Source organism: Salmo trutta, chromosome 3 (assembly GCF_901001165.1).
Source record: "Salmo trutta chromosome 3, fSalTru1.1, whole genome shotgun sequence".
Taxonomy (NCBI): Eukaryota; Metazoa; Chordata; class Actinopteri; order Salmoniformes; family Salmonidae; genus Salmo; species Salmo trutta.
The window spans coordinates 74184982-74210191 of NC_042959.1; the positions used below are offsets into that span (position 1 = coordinate 74184982).

At 42.1% G+C, this 25210-nt stretch overlaps 3 protein-coding genes across 3 annotated transcripts in view; all 3 read right to left on the minus strand.

Moving 5' to 3' along the window:
- Nucleotides 1–13: 13 nt before the first annotated feature.
- LOC115189223 (60S ribosomal protein L18) lies at nt 14–8504 on the minus strand. Its single transcript, XM_029747883.1, has 7 exons — nt 8443–8504; nt 7623–7709; nt 7291–7398; nt 2793–2891; nt 2296–2419; nt 1918–1987; nt 14–147 (listed from the first exon to the last, which is right to left on the minus strand). Exons 1-7 carry the CDS (start codon nt 8443–8445, stop codon nt 72–74), a joined length of 567 nt encoding a protein of 188 aa, XP_029603743.1. The 5' UTR covers nt 8446–8504; the 3' UTR covers nt 14–71.
- Nucleotides 8505–10441: 1937 nt separating this feature from the next.
- LOC115189255 (mpv17-like protein) lies at nt 10442–11550 on the minus strand. The gene is made up of 4 exons (XM_029747885.1): nt 11130–11550; nt 10899–10969; nt 10760–10789; nt 10442–10685 (listed from the first exon to the last, which is right to left on the minus strand). Exons 1-4 carry the CDS (start codon nt 11548–11550, stop codon nt 10551–10553), a joined length of 657 nt encoding a protein of 218 aa, XP_029603745.1. The 3' UTR covers nt 10442–10550.
- The window catches only part of myh14 (myosin, heavy chain 14, non-muscle), a gene marked incomplete in the record, with an annotated part of 75437 nt that continues 61694 nt past the window's right edge, over nt 11468–25210 (minus strand). The window contains 5 exon segments of the mRNA XM_029747884.1: nt 11468–11555; nt 11860–11933; nt 21418–21530; nt 24270–24329; nt 24590–24762. Of these exon segments, the coding sequence (XP_029603744.1) occupies nt 11553–11555; nt 11860–11933; nt 21418–21530; nt 24270–24329; nt 24590–24762 (423 nt within the window).

Consider the following 25210-nt stretch of genomic DNA (forward strand, 5'->3'; position numbering starts at 1 on the left):
ACAGAGACATCGATTCATTTTGTATCGCTATCTTTATTTGTATCAGATTCCAAGGAAAACAAAAAAAGACTTTAGGCCTTGTATCCACGGCTGGATCTGCGCCCACGAGCACGCTCAAACTTCCTGCCCTTGGAGCGAATGTAGGGCCTGAGGGAGAGAAGAGATATCCCATTAATTCAGTGTTTATAAGTGTTTCAAACAACTTCCTAGATTCTGCAGATAATGAAAATCTGCTAGATTTGCATTAATGTTGATTATGTGCATTGTCCATCAACTCAATGTAAACCAAAGCAATAGTCTGGGGACAAAACTAGCAAAATACAGCTAGGCCTAATGTATTTAAATTATGCATTTTTCCTTCTCCATTCTTTGAAGTAATCACCGCTATGATATAACTGGGTTGGAGAAAGTGAATCTAGTGGAACCCAGGTGGTATACATTTTTTATATTTACATTTTTATAGTCCAACATATTTCTCTACACCAATAAATGTTTTATTTGGATCAGAATGATCCAGATTCTGGAATCCTCCGTTTTGCAATTCAAGATCAATCTGGACATTTTTGAAAAATAAATAGAAAATAAAATCAGATGGATCATTCTGATCAAGACGCCACAACATCAAGATCACTGAATCCAGATGTTCAGTGCTTTGAACAGGCCTACCTACACCGCCATCTACTGGACAGGTTATGGCACTACCACTAAACTGTCATAGGGAACCCGAGAGGAGTAATATAATGTATATAGTGCCATTTGTATTTGTATAAGATTTGTGCCATTTGTATTTATATCGTAAGATTTTCACTGTATCCTGCAATTAGACCTGCAACCCCTGTAGGTGACGATTAAACACGGAATCAAGAAGGTACATGCATTTACTTGCAGGGATGCAAACTGGTGAGGGCCCAAAAATGTGACAACATTTTTGTTACTCGCGATTTTCAATGATGTAAAGTCGCAAGCGTGGCTTTTTCCCTTTATGGCAGTGTCTCTCAGTCTACATGACCGCAAAGCCTAGTCAGACTGGCCTGTGCTCTTGTTCTTACAAGCGAAATGTAAAGATAAATTAATCCAACGTAAACGAAGGACCATCACTGTCCGCACACCGCAACTCACCATCACGGCTAACATGTACACCCCCCCCCCCAATTTAGTTCAGATCTACATGATTCACGTGGATGACCTATTTTGAAATCATCTGTGTATTTGACACTTCTCAATAGAAAAAAATTGCCACATTCAGTACCTATAGTGCAGTCAAATTAATTCAGATGTAAGAGTATTTAAAACCTCCTCACCTTAGTTATATTGACATATCTTGGATGTAGTGCCTTTCACCTTTATAAACCCACCCTGAATGCACCCTTCCCATGGGATCAGGAATATCGGCATCTAAAACAACCCTAATCACTACCTTTTGAGTTTTGAAAAACGCCAAAACTAATTAAAGGTAAGATTGGATTACAAAATCCAAATCCCTATACAGAGGATCTAAATCTCACTTACCAGTTTTGAAATACAAAATTCTAACAATTAATTCAATCCGATTGCAGTTTTTTTAACACTGGGCTCAGGGGCTAATTCAGTGAGGTGTAACATATAGATTACAACACTGCAGACAAACTGACAATTGTTTCTACATGACAAGAAAAACATGTTTGTCCTTCTCTGCACAATGCACAGCTAGTATCCTCATTCTAAAGTAGGGCCTTTGACAACAAGCCCCTGTACTAACAAAACATCAAAGTTCTCAATATTCAGAAAGTGCCCTCCGTTTAAAAACATTTGTGGTTTTCAGTGAAAACCAAACTGGAACGAACTTGTCAGACAATTTGGAAAACATTCTCTCAGTTGATAGATATTGAATGAAACCCTAGGAGAGCAGCAATCTTAAGAAAGGTGTACAATACTCACTTGGTGTGGCTGTGGGGGGTTCCACAAGCTTTTCCAAAATGCCTGTATACCTCTCTGCCCTTACGGGGTCCTGAAAGAAGGAAAACGTTTCAGACCAGAGTAACAGGGCTGTCACTACTCAATAGCCACAAAGCCAAAACTGCCTATGATGTAAAAATAAATGAACACAAAATTAGCTTTTTGGCCTTAATTTAGGCAGATTTAGGTTAGCAGTGTGGTTAAGGTTAGGTTTAAGAGAAATTGTAGAAATAGGCAGGGTTTAGCCATAATCTGACTGCGGCGGTGATAACAGTAACAGGACTGTAGAGCAAAGGTACAACAGAATATTCCCAGCATAACTTTAAACTTCAACATCGTTCAAACTAGCAGTGTTCTTACCTGACAGCAGCACGGTGCCCTGTCCTTTGGGGGCAGCCAGAGCCAGCTGGTCAAAGGTCATGACCTGACCTCCGGCCTTCAGGATCCTGCGGCGAGCGCCATCAGTCACCTTCAGAGCACACACCTGAGGGAAGGAAGAACAGAGCACGTTTAGCTACTCATGTTAACACTTAATTCATTCAGTGAAGTAGTCTAACCCTAGTCTGGAAGAGCTACCTAGTTACAGGGTGGGAAGGCTTTTGTTGCAGCCCAACACCAGATTCAAATAGTCAGGGGTGTATTTACTCCGCCGATTGTTGCAAAATGTTTCTTAAAATGGAAGCAAAGGGAATGGGGAGGGACCTACCTGAATTTGTCCAATAGAAACGCTAGTTTTGCTTCCATTTGGCTCTCAAACAGTTTCCGCAATAAATACACCCCAGGTTAAACCAGGTGTGTTAGTGCTGGAGCAAAAGCCTGACCCAAACAGGCATCCAGTAAGTTAAAACAACCTTTACCTTGAGCTTGGGGATATCCTGAATTCTGACATCATCAGTGACGGTTCCCACAACAACTGCGGTTCTGTTCTCACGACCAGGCAGTTTCATCTTACGGATCTGAAAAGGATGGCAAATAGTTCAGAAGAGGGACAACCGCCACACAGTAAAGATAAATACTAAGATGCTTTCACTTTGCTGTGTATTCATATCAATAAATCTGGAAGGACATTGTCCCGGTTTCCCGATAGCAATGGAACTTAGGCTAACGAGGGTTAATTGATGCATCGTTCCTACAAACAGGCAAATATGTAGCACGAGTATCCCAAAAACACCACGCTGCGATAACGTTCACAAGTGCATGGTTGGAGCTGCCTCGATACTGATCGGAACGAAAGAAAGGCAGCTCTCAGATTAACTTTCTTCATTCAAATCATACTGACGACAGATCAGACCCTAGAGGGACATTACCACCGTTGACTACAAATATTTAGGCAGTTTTGTCTAGTGCTAACCCAATATTAATGTACCAAATAAGATTTGTCATGATTACACACATTACACATTGAGGCAAAAGCCTACAACTATAAAAATATAACTAATTGAACATCAAATAAACTTAGATGACTGAAATAGGCATGTTTTATCCTATCCTGTGTGACCTGGCTGGACTCAAGTCTGGGGGGGCGGGGCACACAGTTCAAACACATACAGATTATTAATATATTAGGCAATGCTCCTTGATTTACATATATTCTTATAATGTCCCAGAGACCCGCTAGAGTCTAGACTGTTGTCATAGTCCCGGAGGGCTGATGACACTCTTTCCATAGTCAACAAATCCATGACTTCCATGCTGAAGCACTGTGGTTTACACGCTCTCCAATTCAGAGGTATTGTTGGTTGGACTGATAGGAAGGCCAGTACAGTGATATGTTGCGTGGTTCTGGGTTGGATATTGTCCACCCTACTTCCTAGCAGGCACACTACAGGACAGACAACATATCTACCTCAGTCCAAAATCTTTTGACAGCTGGACATTTCCATAAAATATGCATTTGTGTACCAACCTCACCACAGCCATGCCAACACAATTCTGAAAGGCTTTTATCCATTTTTTAAAAACCTGTGAGGTGTAATATAAGCCTATGTAAGACCATTTGAATAATCTTATACCTTACAGTTGGATATCAATGTTTTTCCATATTGCATCCCACTGTACTGCAGTGAGAGAGACATTGGGAACAGGACTTGGGTGTAACGGAGTAGGGATGTTGCTGTTTGGGGAGGAGAGACCAACCAGCTTGTATAAGGTGGAAACCATTCCTTTCTGTTTGGGGAGGAGAGACCAACCAGCTTGTATAAGGTGGAAACCGTTCCTTTAGTTTGTTGTCTGTCACTTTTAGATCCCACATCAACACCATGAGGAAATAGATTATTGATTTGAGTTGCAAATAAGGTAGAAATGCCATATTATTTAAGCCAAACTCTGCCATCAACTCTTTAAAATGGTTTGATATCACCATCCCTTACGACCTGCCCCACCTGACTGATGTTTTGGCATAGCCAGGTAAAATTATCCAATGTCTTTCTCCCATATTGGACATGAGGGATGCTTCATAGATATACTTCATAAAAGGTTATTTGCCACGTCACATGAAAACTCAAGTGGGTTATCTTACATTAGCACTTGGGGAAATACCATAATGATGATATAGAGATCAAATTACTGTCACAAGACAAGTAATACAAATAAACAGGAACAGCTAATCCACACTTGCTTCTTGACATGGACAGTTTATGGTTAATTATTGGTTTCTTATCTTTCCACAATAAGCCAGAAAATAAACTACACATCTCTTTAAACCAGTACTGAGGGAATTGTAGGGGTACAGCGGACATAAGGAACGGTAGCCTGGGGAGTATGTTCTCATCACCTCTGCTTGTCCCCATAGTGATAAAAGGTAGAACTGTCCATCTCTTAACGTCATCCCTAATGAGCTGTAGGACCCTTGGTTTCGTACAGCAGGGATTTGACAGTGTTAGTATGACATCAGCGTATAAGTTGGTTTTGAAGTCATGACCACTCAGTGATATCACTTATCATTAAAACAGGCTCTCAGTTTCCATTGTAAGATTTTTTATTTTTTTAACCCTTTGCTCATTTGTAACAATAAAAGACATTTGCAACTTTGTATTTGTAGTCAACCTTGTTCTGAAGTTATCTGTGGTCAGAAACATCTTGATTCCATGTTAAGCGGAGATCTTGTGTATAAAGTGACGCAGATGAGCAAAAAAAAAAGCATCCAACATCGGACACTCGGTAAATAACGAGCGGTTTCAAGTCCAATTTTAGTAACGACGGTTTTGGGTCTTAACCTGTTTGGGCTAGGGGGCAGTATTGAGAATTTTGGAAAAAATATGTGCCCATTTTTAACTGCCTCCTACACCAACTCAGAAGCTAGAATATGCATATTATTGTTCAGGTTTGGATAGAAAACATCCTAAAGTTTCTAAAACTGTTTGAATGGTGTCTGTGAGTATAACAGAACTCCTATGGCAGGCAAAAACCTGACAAGGTTTCATGCAGGAAGTGGCCTGTCTGACAAGGAGTCGTGCATCTTGCATCTGTTTATTGAAAAGTAAGGATCTTAGCTGTAACGTGACAATTCCCAGGGCTCCAATAGGCTCTCAGAACCCGCAAAAAACCTGAAGGTTGACGAGGCAGCCTCAGGCTGAAACACATTATTGCCTTTGGTAAGTGGCGGATCAGAGGACCATTGAATGAGGCGCGTGCACGATTCGCCCCCGTGGAGAAATTTAATTCGGCTCTTTAGGCTCATTGCAGATTCCCGGTCGGAATATTATCGCTTTTCTACGAGATAAATGGCATAAAAATTGGTTTTAAACAGCGGTTGACATGCTTCGAAGTACGGTAATGGAATATTTAGACATTTTTTGTTACGCCAATGCGCAAGACCGTGATGTAGCATTCTGATAGTGTCTAGAACTCACGAACAAAACGTCGCTGTTTGGATATAACGATGGATTATTTGGGACCAAACCTACATTTGTTATTGAAGTAGAAGTCCTGGCAGTGTATTCTGACGAAGAACAAGCAAGGTAAGAACATTTTTCTTATAGGAAATGTGATTTTGGTGGAGGCTGACCTGGGTGGGTGTCTAAATAGCTAGCCCTGTGATGCCGGGCTATGTACTTAGATTATTGCAAAATGTGCTTCATCCGAAAAGCTATTTTAAAATCGGACATATCGAGTGCATAGAGGAGTAATGTATCTATAATTCTTAAAATAATTGTTATGCTTTTTGTGAACGTTTATCGTGAGTAATTTAGCAAACTGTTAGTAAATTCCCCGGAAGTTTGCGGGGGGTATGCTTTTTCTGAACGTCACATGCTAATGTAAAAAGCTGGTTTTTGATATAAATATGAACTTGATTGAACAGACATGCATGTATTGTATAACATAATGTCCTAGGTGTGTCATCTGATGAAGATCATAAAAGGTTAGTGCTGCATTTAGCTGTGGTTTGGGTTTATGTGACATGATATGCTAGCTTGAAAAATGGGTGTCTGATTATTTCTGGCTGGGTACTCTCCTGACATAATCTAATGTTTTGCTTTCGTTGTAAAGCCTTTTTGAAATCGGACAGTGTGGTTAGATTAACGAGATTCTTGTCTTTAAATAGCTGTAAAATAGTCATATGTTTGAGAAATTGAAGTAATAGTATTTCAAACGATTCAAAAAATCGCGCCACTGGATTGAAGTGGCTGTTACGTAGGTGGGACGAATTCGTCCCACATGCGCCAGAGAGGTTAAGATGCATTTGGGAAACTGGGCCATTACATTTAAGTGATTTAGCAGACGCTGTTATTCAGAGACACTTACAGGAGAAATAAGGGCAAGACAGACTTGACCTAGTGGGCTTGGAACCAGCGACTTTTCGGTTACTGGCCCAATGCTCTTAAATCACTAAGCTACCTGCCACCCCAACTGGGACATGTTCAAGAAGCCACGTAAGAGGTGGAAAGATCTCCAGCTCACTCAAAAGGTACCAAATCATCAGAAGGGAAATTAACCATGGCATACAAGTCAAAGGTCAAAAGAGAATCATAACTAGAATGTTTGGGCAAGGAAGTGTCAAAAACACCAATAAAGCATTGTAGCGCAACAGGCATAAGCAGGAGTACCAGCTGAAGTTGTACATTTTACATTTTAGTCATTTAGCAGATGCTCTTATCCAGAGCGACTTACAGTAGTGAATGAATACATTTCATGCTTTTTTTTTTGTACTGGGCCCCCGTGGGAATCGAACCCACAACCCTGGCGTTGCAAACACCATGCTCTGCCAATTGAGCCACAGGGAAGACACTGTTGTACTGTTGCCCTCTTAAGTCCTTGAATCTGTGAACTTGACTGCCATTCAATTGAGTTGATTGTAGCAATTTGATTCTGTAGCAGGTTAAAAACACAGCAAAGGGAGGGATAGGTGTAACTCACCATGCGGGACACTGACATCGGAGGCCTGTGGGTCCTGCTCATGAAGAGCCTCCTGAGGACCACCTTGTTGAAGGGAGCAGTGGAGCGACGGGCCAGGAATCTGTACAGCTGTGGGGAAGAGAACAAACATTTAAGTAGAAAGTATTGACTACTCAAAGTAAAATGTCCACAAGGGTTACCCTGAACTATGTGCTGCATAGATTTGACATTTAACAAAAAAAAGGCTGACATTAAGCTGGGAAAGTCAACAACTTAGTTGTCAGATTACTTGTTTACATGACAATGCCTTAATGTGAACTTGAATCACAATGTTTAAAGGTTGTGACACTTACCTTGACCAGGAGCCTCAGGTAGATATCCTGACTCTTGGGCTCCTTTCGGTGCACCTTACGGTCCTTGTTGTGTCGGATGTCAACTCCCTGTGAATAGAGATGGTTCAGGTAAATACATCCGAACTTGCCATTCACGAACTGATCAATTGAAAACCAAATTATTAGTTACACATTGTTAATGACATTTCTTATCACTGTGCCAGGAAATGTACCTTTGCATGCTTCTGAACCCTATGCTTTATGGCTAGGCCTCAAACGATAGACCACGTCTACTAACGTTACAGTGTAACTCATACCTAAACAGCACCCAAATCATTCATACCCAACTTGAATTTGGCAGCATACCGTCAAGCATAACGTTGCAGGCTCATACACAGCCGCTAACTAGCGAGCCAGCGAAGTAGCATAGTTCACCAACACTGGTCAAATAGCACGTTTTCAATTAGGGCCATCTACCTAGTCAGGTAGCCGATATTCTAATTTGGAGAAGCCTCAAAACGAAGATACCAAAGTTACCGACATTTCTCGAACAGCAGTACCATTATTTCAATATCTTGTGTCTAAGTTACACGCTGTCTTTCAGGAATTAGTGAGAATACCAGGTAGCAAGTTAGCTACTGTGACGCTAACCACCGGTAGTGAAGGACTGAACCGTATCATTAAAACGCCAAATAGTATGTCAATACCATCCGGAATTCAAACCAAAGACATCGAGGCAATTAGATACATGGAAATGGTTTAGTTGTGCTACTGTAAAAGTGAGGATGGACTCAGATTATCATGTCGGAGCACTAACGATGTTTTCAGAAGCTGTACCTACCATCTTGAACTCAGAGTGGAAAGGGAAAAAGAAGGGTCGCTGTCTCGCGATAAACACTTCTCCGCGATTACGGCGGACACACGCGTTTTCATTGGCTGGTTTGCTATTACTTCCTGTGTGATCATCACGTCGTCAAAAAGTCATTATATTTCTATTTTATATTATTCTATTCGTTAATTAATTTAATCCATTCATCATTTGTGTATAGGCTAGTGTGAAGTGACTTTCTAACCAATAAATACACTATGTGAAAAATAAATTACATTTCAAAATACAGTCGTCTTATATTTTATCATGTGATTTACATACAATTAATAGCCAATTTTCTTAACAAAACAGAAAAGTGAACTCACTTCTCTTCTTGTAATTTGTCAGGCTCTTAATTTTTTTACTTTATAAAATATTTAAATAAGTATGTTTTGTGTCAGAATTCATAGTTCCAGCTTTGAGAGAGAGAAAAAATGCATTTCTCATACATACATTACCAGTCAAAAGTTTGGACACAACTACTCATTCAAGGGTTTTTCTTTATTTTTACTATTTTCTACATCGTAGAATAATAGTGAAGACATCAAAACTATGAATAAACACATATGGAATCATGTAGTAGCCAAATCATTCCCAGAACAACAGTTAAGGACCTTGTGAAGATGCTGGAGGAAACAGGTACAAAAGTAGCTATATCCACAGTAAAATGAGTCCTATATCGACATAACCTGAAAGGCCACTCAGCAAGGAAGAAGCCACTGCTCCAAAACTGCAATAAAAAAGCCAGACTACGGTTTGCAACTGCACATGGGGACAAAGATCGTACTTTTTGGAGAAATGTCCTCTGGTCTGATGAAACAAAAATAGAACTGTTTGGCCATAATGACTATCTCTATGTTTGGAGGAAAAAGGGGGAGGCTTGCAAGCCGAAGAACACCATCCCAACTGTGAAGCATGGGGGTGGCAGCATCATGTTGTGAGAGTGCTTTGCTGCAGGAGGGACTGGTGCACTTCACAAAATAGATGGCATCATGAGGATGGAAAATTATGTGGATATATTGAAACAACATCTCAAGACATCAGTCAGGAAGTTAAAGCTTGGTCACAAACGGGTCTTCCAAATGGACAATGACACCAAGCATACCTCCAAAGTTGTGGCAAAATGGCTTAAGGACAACAAAGTCAAGGTATTGGAGTGGCCATCACAAAGCCCTGACCTCGATTCTATAGAACATTTGTGGGCAGAACTGAAAATGCGTGGGCGAGCAAGGAGGCCTACAAACCTGACTCAGTTACACCAGCTCTGTCAGGACGAATGGGCCAAAATTCACCCAACTTATTGTAGGAAGCTTGTGGAAGGCTACCCGAAACGTTTGACCCAAGTTAAACAATTTAAAGGGAACGCTACCAAATACTAATTGAGTGTATGTAAACTTCTGACCCACTGTGAATGTGATGAAAGAAATAAAAACTGAAATAAATTATTTTATCTACTATTATTCTGACATTTCACATTCTTAAAATAAAGTGGTGATCCTAACTGACCTAAAACAGAGAATTTTTACTCTGATTAAATGTCAGGAATTGTGAAAAACTGAGTTTAAATGTTTTTGGCTCCGACTTCAACTGTATATAGTAGATGCTCTCATCCAGAGCGACTTACAGGAGCAATTCGGGTTAAGTGCCTTGCTCAAGGGCACATCAACAGCTATATATTACATTTTTACATTTTAGGCATTTAGCAGATGCTCTTTTCCAGAGCGACTTACAGTAGTGAATACATTCATTTCATACATTTCATTTTATGCATTTTTTGTTTTTGTACTGGCCCCCCGTGGGAATCAAACCCACAACCCTGGCGTTGCACACACCATACTCTACCAACTGAGCCACAGGGAAGGTTATATCATCTAGTAGTCTCGGGGATTCGAACCAGCGACCTTCCAGTTAGTGGCCCAACGCTCTTAACTGCTAGGCTACCTGCCATCATGCAAAGATGAAAAACACATTCTTTAAAATAACTACTTTAATGAAGTTATAAGCGTGCAGCACATAAAAGCTATTCAATTAAACAATTGTCACAATTTTCTCATCACACAACCCATCCAATAACATCCATATCAGTGAGAGGGGGGTTTGGTTTGTGTATCATCTTTCTGCTGTCTGAAATGGCACAGGAAGACTGTCCACACCAGCGTGATGCCACCCACAAACACTGTACGAGCAACTGGGGGAACCAGGGAGAAATTCAATGCCTGAGAGAGAGAGAGAGCGAGAATCAGTGTGTGTGTGTGTGTGTATGCATATAATGTGTTGTTATTGTTTCTACCTGCATTGTTGACCAGTAGACCACTCCAGTCTGTCATACACAACAAAAGAGAGGGAGACAGAGAGACCATTAAAGTGGTTGTGGTGACCTAGACTTTCCTCTCTTCCTTCAGCAACTAATTAATGCTCTGCATCCTTACCTTGTATGAAGTCCAGAATTTCTCCCTCCAGTTTTCCAATGGGTCCTCTTTGTTTTCTAATACACTAAGACCTTAAAAAGAGTAACTAACATTATAGAACAATATTTAAGTCTTACACATTGAAAGTTATATCACACCAACAGATACACACACACATGCACGCACGTGTAGCACTTGGGATGTGTGAAACTTACTCCTCAGCCACACACACACACACACACACACACACACCTATGAAGAAGGCACTGATAGTAGCAGGGGCAGCAACCAGTTGATCCAGCACTACTTTCCCTGACACCCTTTTGGCCCCTCCCCCTGGCAACATCCTCTCCAGCCCCTTCAGCCAATGGTAGTTGAAATTAGCATGGAAACAGAACCCAACAAAGGCCACTCGAGCGGTCTGGGACCAGTCAATATCAGCCCACGGTGTGATACTTTTAGTACCAGTGGAAATATTGGTTCCCTCCATGTTAAGCTTGGCCCCCTCTGAGTCATGGATGGTGAGTGTTCCCTTGTCTGTGTTTAATCCACCACTCTGTTTCCCTCCAAGCATGCTTTGCTGTATGAGGTCTGCGGATGCGAACAGGGTTGTGTATCCGACCACGTTGCTGATGTAGGGGTGGGCCTTAAACAAGGCCCAGGCTCGACTCATGTTTACTGGTGAATTCAGGGGAGAAACAAAGTGTTAACATTATGGAATAAGAAAGAAAACATTCCTAATGACTAATGAATTATATTCCACTTACTTATAGGCTATTAGCATCACAAGCTAGATTCACTGATCATTTTATTTTGGATAAAAGTGGACTTTTGATTTCATTACACCATATTTTCTAAGGTCCCACCCAAACCTCAAAGCCAGTGGGCTATGATAGATAAATTAAACCAAATAACCTTTATGTTTTGCCTCGTCAAATTGAGCTGTGACTCCTTGCTTTAGGCAAAGAGAGAGACAACTTACCTTACAACTTAGCTGTCTCGTCCACCGCTTGGAACACAGCAGTGGCAGAGGCACAAGATTCACACTGCTTGCTTCTGGAGGACAAGGAAGGGTGGGGTCAATGGAATGCTCAGCCAATAAGAGGCAGGTTCTCAGAGGTCAGAGAGGTCTGCTTGGCTGGTCAAAGTTCTGTCAGAGGGAGTGTGATAAGGCTTTACCTAGTAGCCTTCTTTTGCAATGAAAGCATGTGAGAAAAGCACAGATGGGGAAGGCAGGAGGGAGAGTGAATGGATACATGGAGGAAAAGAGCTAGAGGGATACAGAGTGTAGTGTTTAGAACATGAATTAGACAGATCTGATGAATAGCAGGAGTTATCATACTGGTACAATACCACCAATCAACCTAAATACAGTATTACTACAGTGCTACTACCACTATGGTTCTAAAGTAGCCTACTGTACTAGCCTATTAAATGCAGGCCCACTACATTTGACTGATGCTCTCAGATCGTGTGTTTATAACTGACTTTGTGGGAGAATGGTATTACGTTTCTCAACACACTCCCATTCATTGCCACAGCCATGTGTATGTGGCTACTTGCTGCAAAACTATCAATAGTGTCAACAAAGATCCCCACTCCTACTCTTTACTGCTGGGAAAAGGGTTATGGGTGATGCCACTTACCAAAGTAATGGTCCACAGTATAAGTCAGCAAATCTATACCAACAACATGCTGTTTCTCAAAGGCAGAGTAGACCCTGGTCTCACGCATGTGGCTGCACTAAAAATAGATGCCACTCCTGAAACCACACTTCCCTCCTTTGGTTACCAGTGGTAAGTTTGATTTACAATGATAAGCACAGTGTATATATTTAAAGGAATAGTTCATCCCAAACTCCCAATTACATGTAATAAGATGGTGGCAATCATTTCCGCTCCCACTTTGGGATAGAGGCCTATAGATTTTCCTATTTGAAATAACACACACACACACACACTACCCGTTATTCAGTTATGCGGTGAGGATAGTCTATTCATTCGCTGTGCTGCCATAGATATGTAAAATAGAGTGCTAGGACAGACCTCTGCAGAACCTAAAGGGCAGTGTGCCATTAGCAACCACCTCAGCTCTGAGCTCAGAAAATGTGATAATGAACGGCTTGTTAAGTACCTCAAATGGTGCGTTTGTGTCTTTCAGTAGTTAACAAGCTGCCTTTAGTGTTCCTCACAATGGAGATGTGTGCCTACGCTTCTACAAGCAGTTGACTTCTCAGATAATTGCCCTCTTTCTTGTCTCTGTCTCTCATCCCTCACTTCCCCAACCACTCTTAATTTGTCAGGCTGTTCTCTCAGAGCAGGGGACTGATGTGTGACGTTCAGCATTGACTCATTGAGACACACACACACACACACAATCAACCATGAAACCCCACCTCTTTCTCCATCTGTACCTCAACCTGTCTTTCTGACACATCACTGGAGTCAGTCTGCAGAGCTAGAGATAGCCACAGAAGTGCAAAGGTGAGTTTTCTTTGTATTGTTCTATATTGTCGAATCATATTTAATAAGTGGTTTTGATGGTCCAGCTTGTTGGAGCATGATGCTGGCATCCCTAATTTTATGGGTTTGATTCTTGCATGGACCGTTATTCTGTCTGCTAAATGACCATTATTTAATCATTCCAATTACACCTTGGACAGAATCTTCCCTGAAAATAGTCGGCTGGACCAATTATTAGAGGGTTTTGGTTATTGTTTTAAACCAGTGTAATATCTGAACGATTATGGGATACCCTAATATGTTACAGGAGTACCCAGACCACTTGTGTGGGTTTTGTTTCTGTAGGTCCTGTTGGTTCAGTTTAAGACTTAGTGAAGTTGTACTTTCACAATTGTGGCAACAGATTTCATGTCTCATGCAGGTTGACATTTCTTTTGTTGTTGTTGCATTGCGGTGTTCCACTGAAAATGTGAAACTGAATAATTCTAACTTAGACATTGTGGATAGGCCTTCAAGATTACACTATGAGTTTCCCACATTTCAATGGTTCTGTTACATGTCATATCTGCTGTCACTTCTAGTGGTATATGCTCCTATATGGTTGGAAGCTCACAAGAAATGTCTTTGGACTTCAGAAACTCATATTTTACCTTATCCCCTTCTCCTAATGTTGATACTTCTGTTACCCCTCCCACCTCATCCTTCTCTCTCACCACATCCCCAATTAATACCCCAGACCTGTTACTCCTCTCTTCCCTTCTCCTCCTTCCAGCCATGCGTCCATCCAACTCTGTGACCTTTGAACCCAGGGTGGAGCGAGGTGTTCCCTGGGGTCACGACCTCTTTACCTTTGTGACATCAGCAGCAGGCCACATGATGCGGACACTCCAGAGACCAAGGAAGAACAGGCCGTCCAAACGTCAAGTCAACCACCGGCGCTTCCTCCACAACATGATCCAGAGGTGTGTGTGTACCGTATGTGTTTCTGGTGAGAGTGAGTGCCATTATAAGATGCCTTAAACTGAAATGTTATACTGCCGCTTCTCTCAAACAGGAAGTTTGCAGAGATAGAGGCAGCCAATCACCAGCTTGTGTCTGTCCTCTTCTCAACGGAGGAAGCGAATAGCGACACACCTTCCCCAACACGACAGCCAATAACCACTGACCGATCTAACACCACCTCTAAAGAAGGTATTCTCTCTTTAATTATCTGGGTAACTTGATGCATAAATTAAGCAAACTGGGCTCCTATGATGTTTATACTTATCTTCACCTTTTGTCCTTTCTCCTCCCTCTGAATGAACCACCATGTTGACTCAGACTCCCCTCCAGCTCCTGTAAGTGCAGAAGCAGACCTTTCCCTTTGTTCACATGAAACTGAAGCCCTTGCAACAGAACAGAAAGACCCTGGAGACCAATGGAGGAGACTCAACCCCAAACATCTCCAAATGGACCAGTCCAACAGCAACACTCCAAGTAAAGGAACATACCAAACGACTCATAAACAGTGGGGCAGAACAGAAAATCAAACTGACTATAGATCATCCATAACATCAGAGAAAACCATTGTCTTAGAACAAGAGGAGGAACACTTTCACACAGAACCCTTCAGTTGTGATGTCACTTCAGAGGAGAGCCTTTATAGCTGGATAGACAGCATTAGAGAGAAATATGAAACACAACTCAGACGCGACTCAAATTCAAATATCATGGCCCCAACTCAAAATCAGAGGGCTCTACCTCTAAACTTGGATACCTCAACTTTCAACCCAACACCCCTCTCGCCCGGACTCTCCCCTCTGTCCCTAGATTCCTGTGACTTTGGAGTCACAATGGTCGCAGACAACTCCGCTTGCTCCCAGTCCCAAAACAATATGGCAGACAGTGACACAGTGGAGAGCCAGAGAATGGACGTGTTGAGGCTGTGGGACTCTGAGGTTGAACCACAGAATGATGGGGACCCTCCGGCCCATCTAGAGACCATCTGGGGGTATCCTGGTGATGAGAGGAGCCTAGGTGATAAGGCGCACGTTGATGACATCACGTATCTGAACCAATCCGAAAGTTTCATAGAGAAGTTGATGCTCCACACCAGCAGGAGTGACGGTAGATCTGAGATGGAGCGGATTGACTGTGATGGAGGGCAGTATGAATACGGATCTGGATACGGATGTTCTATAGATCCAGCAACAGCCATAAGAGACTTCATTAGTGGCCAGGGCAGCTCACAGTGTATGTTGGAGAGTGCTGTGGGAAGACAAGGTACAGACAGGCAGTTCACCTGTTTAAATATTACCCCAAGCCAACTGTCCACCTCTGTAGGCTACCATTGTGACTTCCCAGACCCCAACATCCTTCAGAGGTCTTGTCCCCAACAAGATGGTACCTTCTCATTGGTGAATGATGATATGAATCAGAGTTGTATTCCCTTTGAGGGAGTGACCAGATCCTTCCCGGCCCCAGTTCACACCCCTCATCCACATCAGGTTCTGACCCCGCCCCTGGAAGATGATTGGCTGTTCACTGATATCATGGGGGCCCATCAGTGTGAGTAGTGGGTCCCTCTACTGCCCAAATTCACTGCAGTGCCACTAAAAAGGGAGAATGATACTTCACCTTATAAATGATCTATTGTGGTTTGACTGTGTTACTGTATTCACTTCTTTATGTGTGTAATGGTAACTTATTGATAAATGGTGAAACGTAATTAAATAGTCAGTGTTAGTCTCTCCTTACATTAAATTACAGTAAATGTGTACATGTAACTGAGTGTTCACCAAACCAATTAACAAATTGAAACACACAAAATGTCAAAACCAACAACATATATTAAAGTTCACCCCAGTCAGATATGTTTTATAATTACAGCATCATAAACAAAAAATGGCTAATAAACAACACATTTCCAAAATGTTCAATTTCCACAGAAGCCATAAAAGAAAGAGAATCAACAAAATTATAACACCTTTGAAAAAGCACCGGTCTCTCTACAGAGGCACAGACACTTCAGTTCTCTGATCACATTCCAGGGGTCAGCCTTTAACCTTTAACCTCAAACCAACCTTTCTACTACTTCCCCTGAAGACCAAACCTAGATAGTTTAAAATGTAGTGATCTTCATTTTCACAACTTTAAAGTGACAGTTTGCATCCAAATAACATTTAAAACATCTGCTCAGATCTTTGACAAATCAGTTAGATTTACATATAAAATCTGCATCATCTTCAGAGAGATGGGACTGACTGTGAACCACTGATACTGTCGGAGTCTGCCCTCTATTGGTGCATATGTAAAGTGCAGAATTTACAGTAACTTACAAAAAAAGTACATTTTGCCAAATAAATCACATGAAGAGGAAGAAAAAAAAGACCAAATACATGTCATCATTTTTCTGTAATCAAATACTAATAGAACTCATTCTTAATTCAAATATCCCATGTCCTCATTAGGTTGCTAGTTCTGAAGATCTGACTGTTTCTATAGTACTGTCATGAAAACGATCAATATGGATCTTGGCTTTGCTCTCCACTGTGTCAAGCTTGACATGAGATAATGATGGTGAACTGTAGGTTTGCTCTCCACTGTGTCAAGCTTGACATGAGATAATGATGGTGAACTGTAGCTTTGCTCTCCACTGTGTCAAGCTTGACATGAGATAATGATGGTGAACGATAGCTTTGCTCTCCACTGTGTCAAGCTTGACATGAGATAATGATGGTGAACTGTAGCTTTGCTCTCCACTGTGTCAAGCTTGACATGAGATAATGATGGTGAACGATAGCTTTGCTCTCCACTGTGTCAAGCTTGACATGAGATAATGATGGTGAACGATGGCTTTGCTCTCCACTGTGTCAAGCTTGACATGAGATAATGATGGTGAACTGTAGCTTTGCTCTCCACTGTGTCAAGCTTGACATGAGATAATGATGGTGAACGATAGCTTTGCTCTCCACTGTGTCAAGCTTGACATGAGATAATGATGGTGAACTGTAGCTTTGCTCTGATAAATGCTCTTTAAACAACCTTTTAGTCGTTCAACCCTGCATGCTTTTCAACGGGAATGTCCTAGTCTTATGTGGAGGGAGATAAATACTCTTCCTTGTGCAAGAGCAGACGACCGTGAGACTATGAGGCCAATGCTATTATCAATGGAATGCACCACCATGCAAATACATAGTGTTTTACTAGACTGAGCAGCAAAACATTTCTATGTCAAGGTGTCCTGTGTCTGTAAGAACAGTATGTGGACAGGACATTTACTCCCTGTACAGACTTCTGCTGTCAGGCAGAGAGGTTCTGGGGCTGAGAGGAGTTCAAATATAAACAATATACATTAACAAAAAGGCTTTGCACTTGTTAAACTTCATGAATGGTGAATGTTGTTGGAGATTAAAGGGGGCGGGGCATGTATACTCTAAAACCATATCTTCTAACTGGGTAGAAATCTCCCTGTCTGTCACTTAATGAAAATACAGCATTTTGGAAGATTCAAGCCCTTATGTCTTCCGCAAAAACACTATTATGATATCAGGGGAGGGAAGCCTAGAGCGTTGCTGTTCTAGAATGATCTATACAGAAATTCTGGGTAGAAACAGGGTTTTCTTGGTGCTTCATAGGACAGATCTGAAGACAATGAACTCAACGGAAGTTGGGTAGTTCCATGGATTACAGAGGGTAGTTCCATGGATTACAGTGGAAATTCCTCCAACACCAGTCTCCGCCATACTAATATACTTGAATCTATTCTATTCTACTACGTATACAATAAGTCCCTTTTCTCATCCATACGCCCACCATTTGGTTAAACACAAAAGCTTTGTTCCATAAATATATTACACAATGAATGAATTAAAAAAAACAATATTACACTGTACAATATGTCTGTTTGCTAAAAACAAAAGGTATGGATGCTTATGATATGTTGAGAATGACTAGCAGTCTCGAAACACCAACATTACGTCCTCAATTTTCACATTTGTCTGTTCTGTGTAAGAGATTCCAGTGTCCTGCTCCACAGGTGAGTTCTGATGTAGTGTTGGTTCCTGTCTTAAATGTCTGTCATCTCTCTGTCCAATAGATTTCCAGTGCATTCCCTACTAACCAAGACCTCCAAACGTCCCTAACATCCTGATACACTGTAAAATACAACAACCAATACCCCATCCAGGAATTATTCAACAACACAAGTCAACATAGATAAACAGATGTTGTTAACCACAACCTACCTAGTAATTGTGATTCTGTTCTTAACCTCTCTCTATTGCCATGGTTACAGTATGTGTGAGGCCCTGCCTTCCTTTCCATCAGTGCCAGTGATAGCATACCAGTATGTCATCTACCAATGATATGTCTGAACAGACTGGAAACAATACAAAAAACCAGCGGCAATAAATAATGGAGGATTTTGCTCATATTCAGACTGATATAAATGACATAGATTCAACTGCCTGTACTTTATAAGAAGCGATATGTTAAAGACTTAAAGAAGCTATCTACCTACTGTATCTATCTACAGTAACTACCTATCTGTCTCAATCCAAAAAGGTCAATGAATGTCTAGATAACCCAGATCAGAGCACAGCACCGAAGACAGACTGCATGGAGTTTGTTTTGCAATAGTGTTTGATGCAACTGCAATAACATGTTTGGTTGTCATCGCTTCTCATGACAAAAGATAGCAACATTTCATCATCTTATGACAAGCATAAGATGGATGGATAAGGTCTACGATGATGCCGGTGATTATACCCTAGCCAGTTTCACCAGTATGTGTGATGACAAGCATAAGATGGATGGATAAGGTCTACGATGATGCCGGTGATTATACCCTAGCCAGTTTCACCAGTATGTGTGATGACAAGCATAAGATGGATGGATAAGGTCTACGATGATGCCGGTGATTATACCCTAGCCAGTTTCACCAGTATGTGTGATGACAAGCATAAGATGGATGGATAAGGTCTACGATGATGCCGGTGATTATACCCTAGCCAGTTTCACCAGTATGTGTGATGACAAGCATAAGATGGATGGATAAGGTCTACGATGATGCCGGTGATTATACCCTAGCCAGTTTCACCAGTATGTGTGATGACGGAGTGAAATATCATCAGTCTTTTATAAAAACTTGACGCTGGCTTCATTCTTCGTTGTGCATACAACAGCAAGGTTGATTATCCATTTCATTTTTTCTCTCTCACTTAACCCTCTTCCCTGATTGATATTTTACCCATATATGACCTAATTCAAACTACAAACAAATTAGTAATATATCCTAAAATACTTCACAGACATTCTGTGATGTTTTCTAAAATACGTTTTAAAAGAATAATTTGGCCTTAAATTGAAATTCAAGTGAGAGAGAGAAAGATGAACAATTCATGGGAGCTTCTCCCAGGCTTGTTAAAAGACAGAAGAGCATATCAGCTGTCTTTCACACTTGCAGTCAATGAGCGATTGCCTTTTCCAAGACACACACTGACAGAGGGACTACATACATAGAAACATTTATCAGTCCCCTGTGTGTGTGCATGTGTGTGTGTTTCTCTAGTCTTGCAAAATGTCTTCCCAAACATGCAGATTGTCATTAACCCTTTGAGGAGTGGAACATTATTCGGAGTGTTTTATTCCAGGATTCTACAGCATTCTAGAACATTTAGCAGCCCTTTACGATGTCATCAACTAGAATGCTAAACACAGGGCGGAATATTGTCAGAGTTCCTCAAAGGGTTAAACATGGCTTTACATTGATAGTGGCCTGTGTGTGTGGCCATTTGAAGGGTAATACAGTATCATAATAATAGAACATGACTATGTTGATATAATTCACTTTCCCTCAGATTTCTGGGAGATGAAGTTTCCCCCAGTGAGATTACAGTCCATATTCTTGCTCACAAATCATCAACGAATCCTCTTCCCCCCTTAAATTGTGTGTGTGTGTGTGTGTGTGTGTGTGTGTGTGTGTGTGTGTGTGTGTGTGTGTGTGTGTGTGTGTGTGTGTGTGTGTGTGTGAGAGAGAGAGAGAGAGAGAGAGTGTGTGTGTGTATGCTCTCTGTTCTAGTTTGGACTGCTGAGGAAATAGTTTAAAGAAGTGCAGGATCAGTAAGTCAGTCTATGTGAGGGTGTATTTGTATGTACCGTAAATTCCGGACTATAAACCGCAACTTTTTTCCCAGGCTTTGAACATCGCGGCTTAAACAATGACGCGGCTAATATATGGATTTTTCCCGCTTTCAATTTTTTTTCTCCCAAAAAACACATTCTGTGACGTGCTCAGTTTTTTGGCGGCATGAAGCTTTCATTAACCAATGAAATTGCCGAACGGGTTAAGGTCAAACAACTTTTTTGTTTACTGTTTAGATTAAATCGAGCGCTCTCAAACTTCCCATCATTCTGATTACGGTAGTCATTTTGTCACCCTCATCATGACAAAGACACGGAGAAATGCGTATGATGCAGCTTTCAAGTTGAAGGCGATTGATCTGGCTGTTGGAAAAGGAAATAGAGCTGCTGCACGGGAGCTTGGTCTTAATGAGTCGATGATAAGACGTTGGAAACAGCAGCATGAGGAATCGACTCAGTGCAAAAAGAAAACTAAAGCTTACTGCTAATGTTTTATTTTTTGTTACAAGCCGTGTTTCGTTAAAGCCTATTTATTTTTGTTACAAGCCGTGTTACGTTAAAGCCTATTTATTTTTGTTACAAGCTGTGTTTCGTTAAAGCCTGTGTAAAGTTCATTTGTTTCAATGTACCGGTAGGCACCTGCGGCTTATAGACATGTGCGACTTATTTATGTTCAAAATATTTTTATATTTTTTTAATTCAGTGGATGCGGCTTATATTCAGGTGCGCTTAATAGTCCGGAAATTACGGTACATATACATGTATGCAGGCCTATGTGTACATATACATGTATGCAGGCCTATGCGTCTGTGTGAGTATGTATCTGTATGTATGCGTGTGTGTGAGTGAGTGTTTGTGTTACTCAGTGTCGTTGAGGCTGTATGGTGGGGGGGGTCCCAGACTGTTGTTTTCAGAGGGGGGTGTGGGGGTGCCGGGGCCAGTTCCGGGGCCAGTACCAGAAGAAGGGGTCGGGGACGGGGGGGGCTCCTCCGAGTCAGAGTTCTCACACGACAGATCATCCACCAACGCCCTGCGACCTGAACGCATCCCAAGGGGCATCGGAGCACGCCTGGCGGGAGAGAGATGGTAGAGAGGGTCATGGAGATGGAGAGGAGATAAAGGGAGGGTTTTTCATACAGTGCATTCGGAAAGTATTCAGATCCCTTGACTTTTTCCACATTTTGTTACGTTACAGCCTTATTCTAAAAATGGATTAAACCAATTTTTTCCCTCATCAATCGACACACAATACCCCATAATGACATAACAAAAACAGCTTTTTATACATTTAAAACTTTTATACAAAAATGTAAAACATAAATATCACATTTACATAAGTATTCAGTCCCTTTGCTCAGAGCTTTGTTTTCATCACAGATCTCTCTGTACTGTACATCTTTCCCTCGATCCTGACTAGTCTCCCAGTCCCTGCTGCTGAACATTTTCCCCACAGCATGATGCTGCCACCACCATGCTTCACTGTTGGGATGGTGCCAGGTTTCCTCCAGAAGTGACACTTGGCATTCAGGCCAGAGTGCAATCTTGGTTTCCTCAGACCAGAGAATCTTGTTTCTGTCACGCCCTGATCCGTTTCACCTGTTCCTGTTATTGTCTCCACCCCTCCAGGTGTCGCTTATTTTCCCTGGTGTATTTTTCCCTGTGTTTCCTGTCTCTCTGTGCCAGTTGGTCTTGTATGTTAGTCAAGTCAACCAGCGTGTTTTTCCCTGTGTTTCCTGTCTCTCTGTGCCAGTTGGTCTTGTATGTTAGTCAAGTCAACCAGTGTGTTTTTCCCTGTGTTTCCTGTCTCTCTGTGCCAGTTCGTCTTGTATGTTAGTCAAGTCAACCAGTGTATTTATCCCTGTGTTTCCTGTCTCTCTGTGCCAGTTCGTCTTGTATGTTAGTCAAGTCAACCAGTGTGTTTTTCCCTGTGTTTCCTGTCTCTCTGTGCCAGTTCGTCTTGTATGTTAGTCAAGTCAACCAGTGTATTTATCCCTGTGTTTCCTGTCTCTCTGTGCCAGTTCGTCTTGTATGTTAGTCAAGTCAACCAGTGTGTTTTTCCCTGTGTTTCCTGTCTCTCTGTGCCAGTTCGTCTTGTATGTTAGTCAAGTCAACCAGTGTGTTTTTCCCTGTGTTTCCTGTCTCTCTGTGCCAGTTCGTCTTGTATGTTAGTCAAGTCAACCAGTGTATTTATCCCTGTGTTTCCTGTCTCTCTGTGCCAGTTCGTCTTGTATGTTAGTCAAGTCAACCAGTGTATTTATCCCTGTGTTTCCTGTCTCTCTGTGCCAGTTGGTCTTGTATGTTAGTCAAGTCAACCAGCGTGTTTTTCCCTGTGTTTCCTGTCTCTCTGTGCCAGTTCGCCTTGTATGTTAGTCAAGTCAACCAGTGTGTTTTTCCCTGTGTTTCCTGTCTCTCTGTGCCAGTTCGTCTTGTATGTTAGTCAAGTCAACCAGTGTGTTTTTCCCTGTGTTTCCTGTCTCTCTGTGCCAGTTCGCCTTGTATGTTAGTCAAGTCAACCAGCGTGTTTTTCCCTGTGTTTCCTGTCTCTCTGTGCCAGTTCGCCTTGTATGTTAGTCAAGTCAACCAGCGTGTTTTTCCCATACTCCTTTTGCTATTCTTTTTAAGATAATCTTCCAGGTTTTGACCCCTGCCTGACTCTGGACTTCTTTCCCGCCTGCCTGATCATCCTGCCTGCCCTGACCTTGATTCTGCCTGCCCTTCGGTACCTATTGGACTGAACTGGTTTTGACCTTTTGCCTGTCCTCGACCATTCTCTTGCCTACCCTATTGGATTATTAAACATTGTAAGACTCCAACCATCTGCCTCCTGTGTCTGCATCTGGGTCTCACCTTGTGTCATGATAGTTTCTCATTGTCTGAGAGTCTTTAGGTGCCTCTTGGCAAACTCCAAGCATGCTGTCATGTGCCTTTTACTGAGGAGAGGCTTCCGTCTGGCCACTCTACCATAAAGGCCTGATTGATGGAGTGCTGCAGAGATGGTTGTCCTTCTGGAAGGTTCTCCCATCTCCAGAGGAACTCTAGAGCTCCGTCAGTGACCATCGGGTTCTTGGTCACCTTCCTGACCAAGGCTCTTCTCCTCAGATTGCTCAGTATGGCTGGTTGGCAAGCTTTAGGAAGTCTTGTTGGTTCTAAACTTCTTCCATTTTTTGGTACCCTTCCCCAGATCTGTGCCTCGACACAATCCTGTCTCGGAGCTCTACGGACAATTCCTTTAACCTCATGGCTTGGTTTTTGCTCTGACATGCACTGTCAACTGTGGGACCTTATATAGACAGGTGTGTGCCTTTCCAAATCATGTTCAATCAATTGAATTTACCACAGGTGGACTCCAATCAAGTTGTCGAAACATCTCAAGGATGATCAATGGAAACAGGATACACCTGAGCTCATTAGCAAATGGTTTGAATAGTTATGTAAATAAGGTATTTCTGTTTATTTTTAATAAATTAGCAAACATTTCCCAACATTTTTCTTCACTTCGTCATTATGGGGTATTGTGTGTAGATTGATGAACATTTTTTAAAATCCATTGTAGAATAAGGCTGTAACGTAACAAAATGTGGAAAAAGGGAAGGAGTCTGAATACTTTCTGAAGGCAGTGTATATCTGATATGTCTCTATGAGGGACTGGAAAGACAAGAGCCCTCTTGTGTTATAAAGGTGACTAAACCCCTGAGACATTACACTAATAAGAGGACAGGATTTCCTCAGTTTAAAATATACTGCAGTCCACACAACTAACTGAAATCTTAACTTAATGAATTGCACACGCACGCACACACAGACCTACTTCTCTGGTTTCCGTTCAGGTGTCGTGATGCTGAGTGGATGGAGTGGAGTGTGAGGCAGACTGATGGACAGTGTGTCAGTGTTAGATGAGGTCAATGGAAGAAAAAACATGCAATAATACAACATGGTGGTAGTAGGTGGCAATGGAACTGCAAACGTCACTCAGATTACACACACACACACACACACACACACACACACACACACACACACACACACACACACACACACACACACACACACACACACACACACACACACACACACACACACACACACACACACACACACACACACACACACACACAGTGGTAGTACTACCTGAGATGGCTGCGTAGAGCGGTGATCTCGCGGGTCATGCTCTGGGAGCTGTCAGTCAGCTCCTCCATCTCTCTCTGCAGTTTACGTCTCTGGGCGTTGGAACGAGAGTTATCCTCCTCCACCTCCTCGAGCTGCCTCTTCAGCTGCCTCAGCCGGCCCATAGACTTATCCAACTGGAGAGAGGAGGGAGGGGGAAGGGTGTAGAGGGAAGGGTGTAGAGGGAAGGGTGTAGGGGGAAGGGTGTAGGGGGAAGGGTGTAGAGGGAAGGGTGTAGAGGGAAGGGTGTAGAGGGAAGGGTGTAGGGGGAAGGGTGTAGGGGGAAGGGTGTAGAGGGAGTGAGAGAGCAGAAGAGAATGGGTAAGAGGAAGAGGAGTGGAAGAGGAGAAGACAGAAGAAGGGGGAAGGGTATCAGAGAGGGCCGGAGGGAGAGAGTTAGACAGATTAAGCACAGAACAGAAGGACTGGGATTACATCCCACAGATTAAATTCCAGATGATTTTTGAGAGGGGGGTCAGTATCACCTCTACCTCTACACTGTAGAGGGATTATTTTGTTAGGTATATTTGGGAGGAGATAACCCCTACCTTCCCCTGGTGCCAGGGCTGGATTAGATTAGGACTG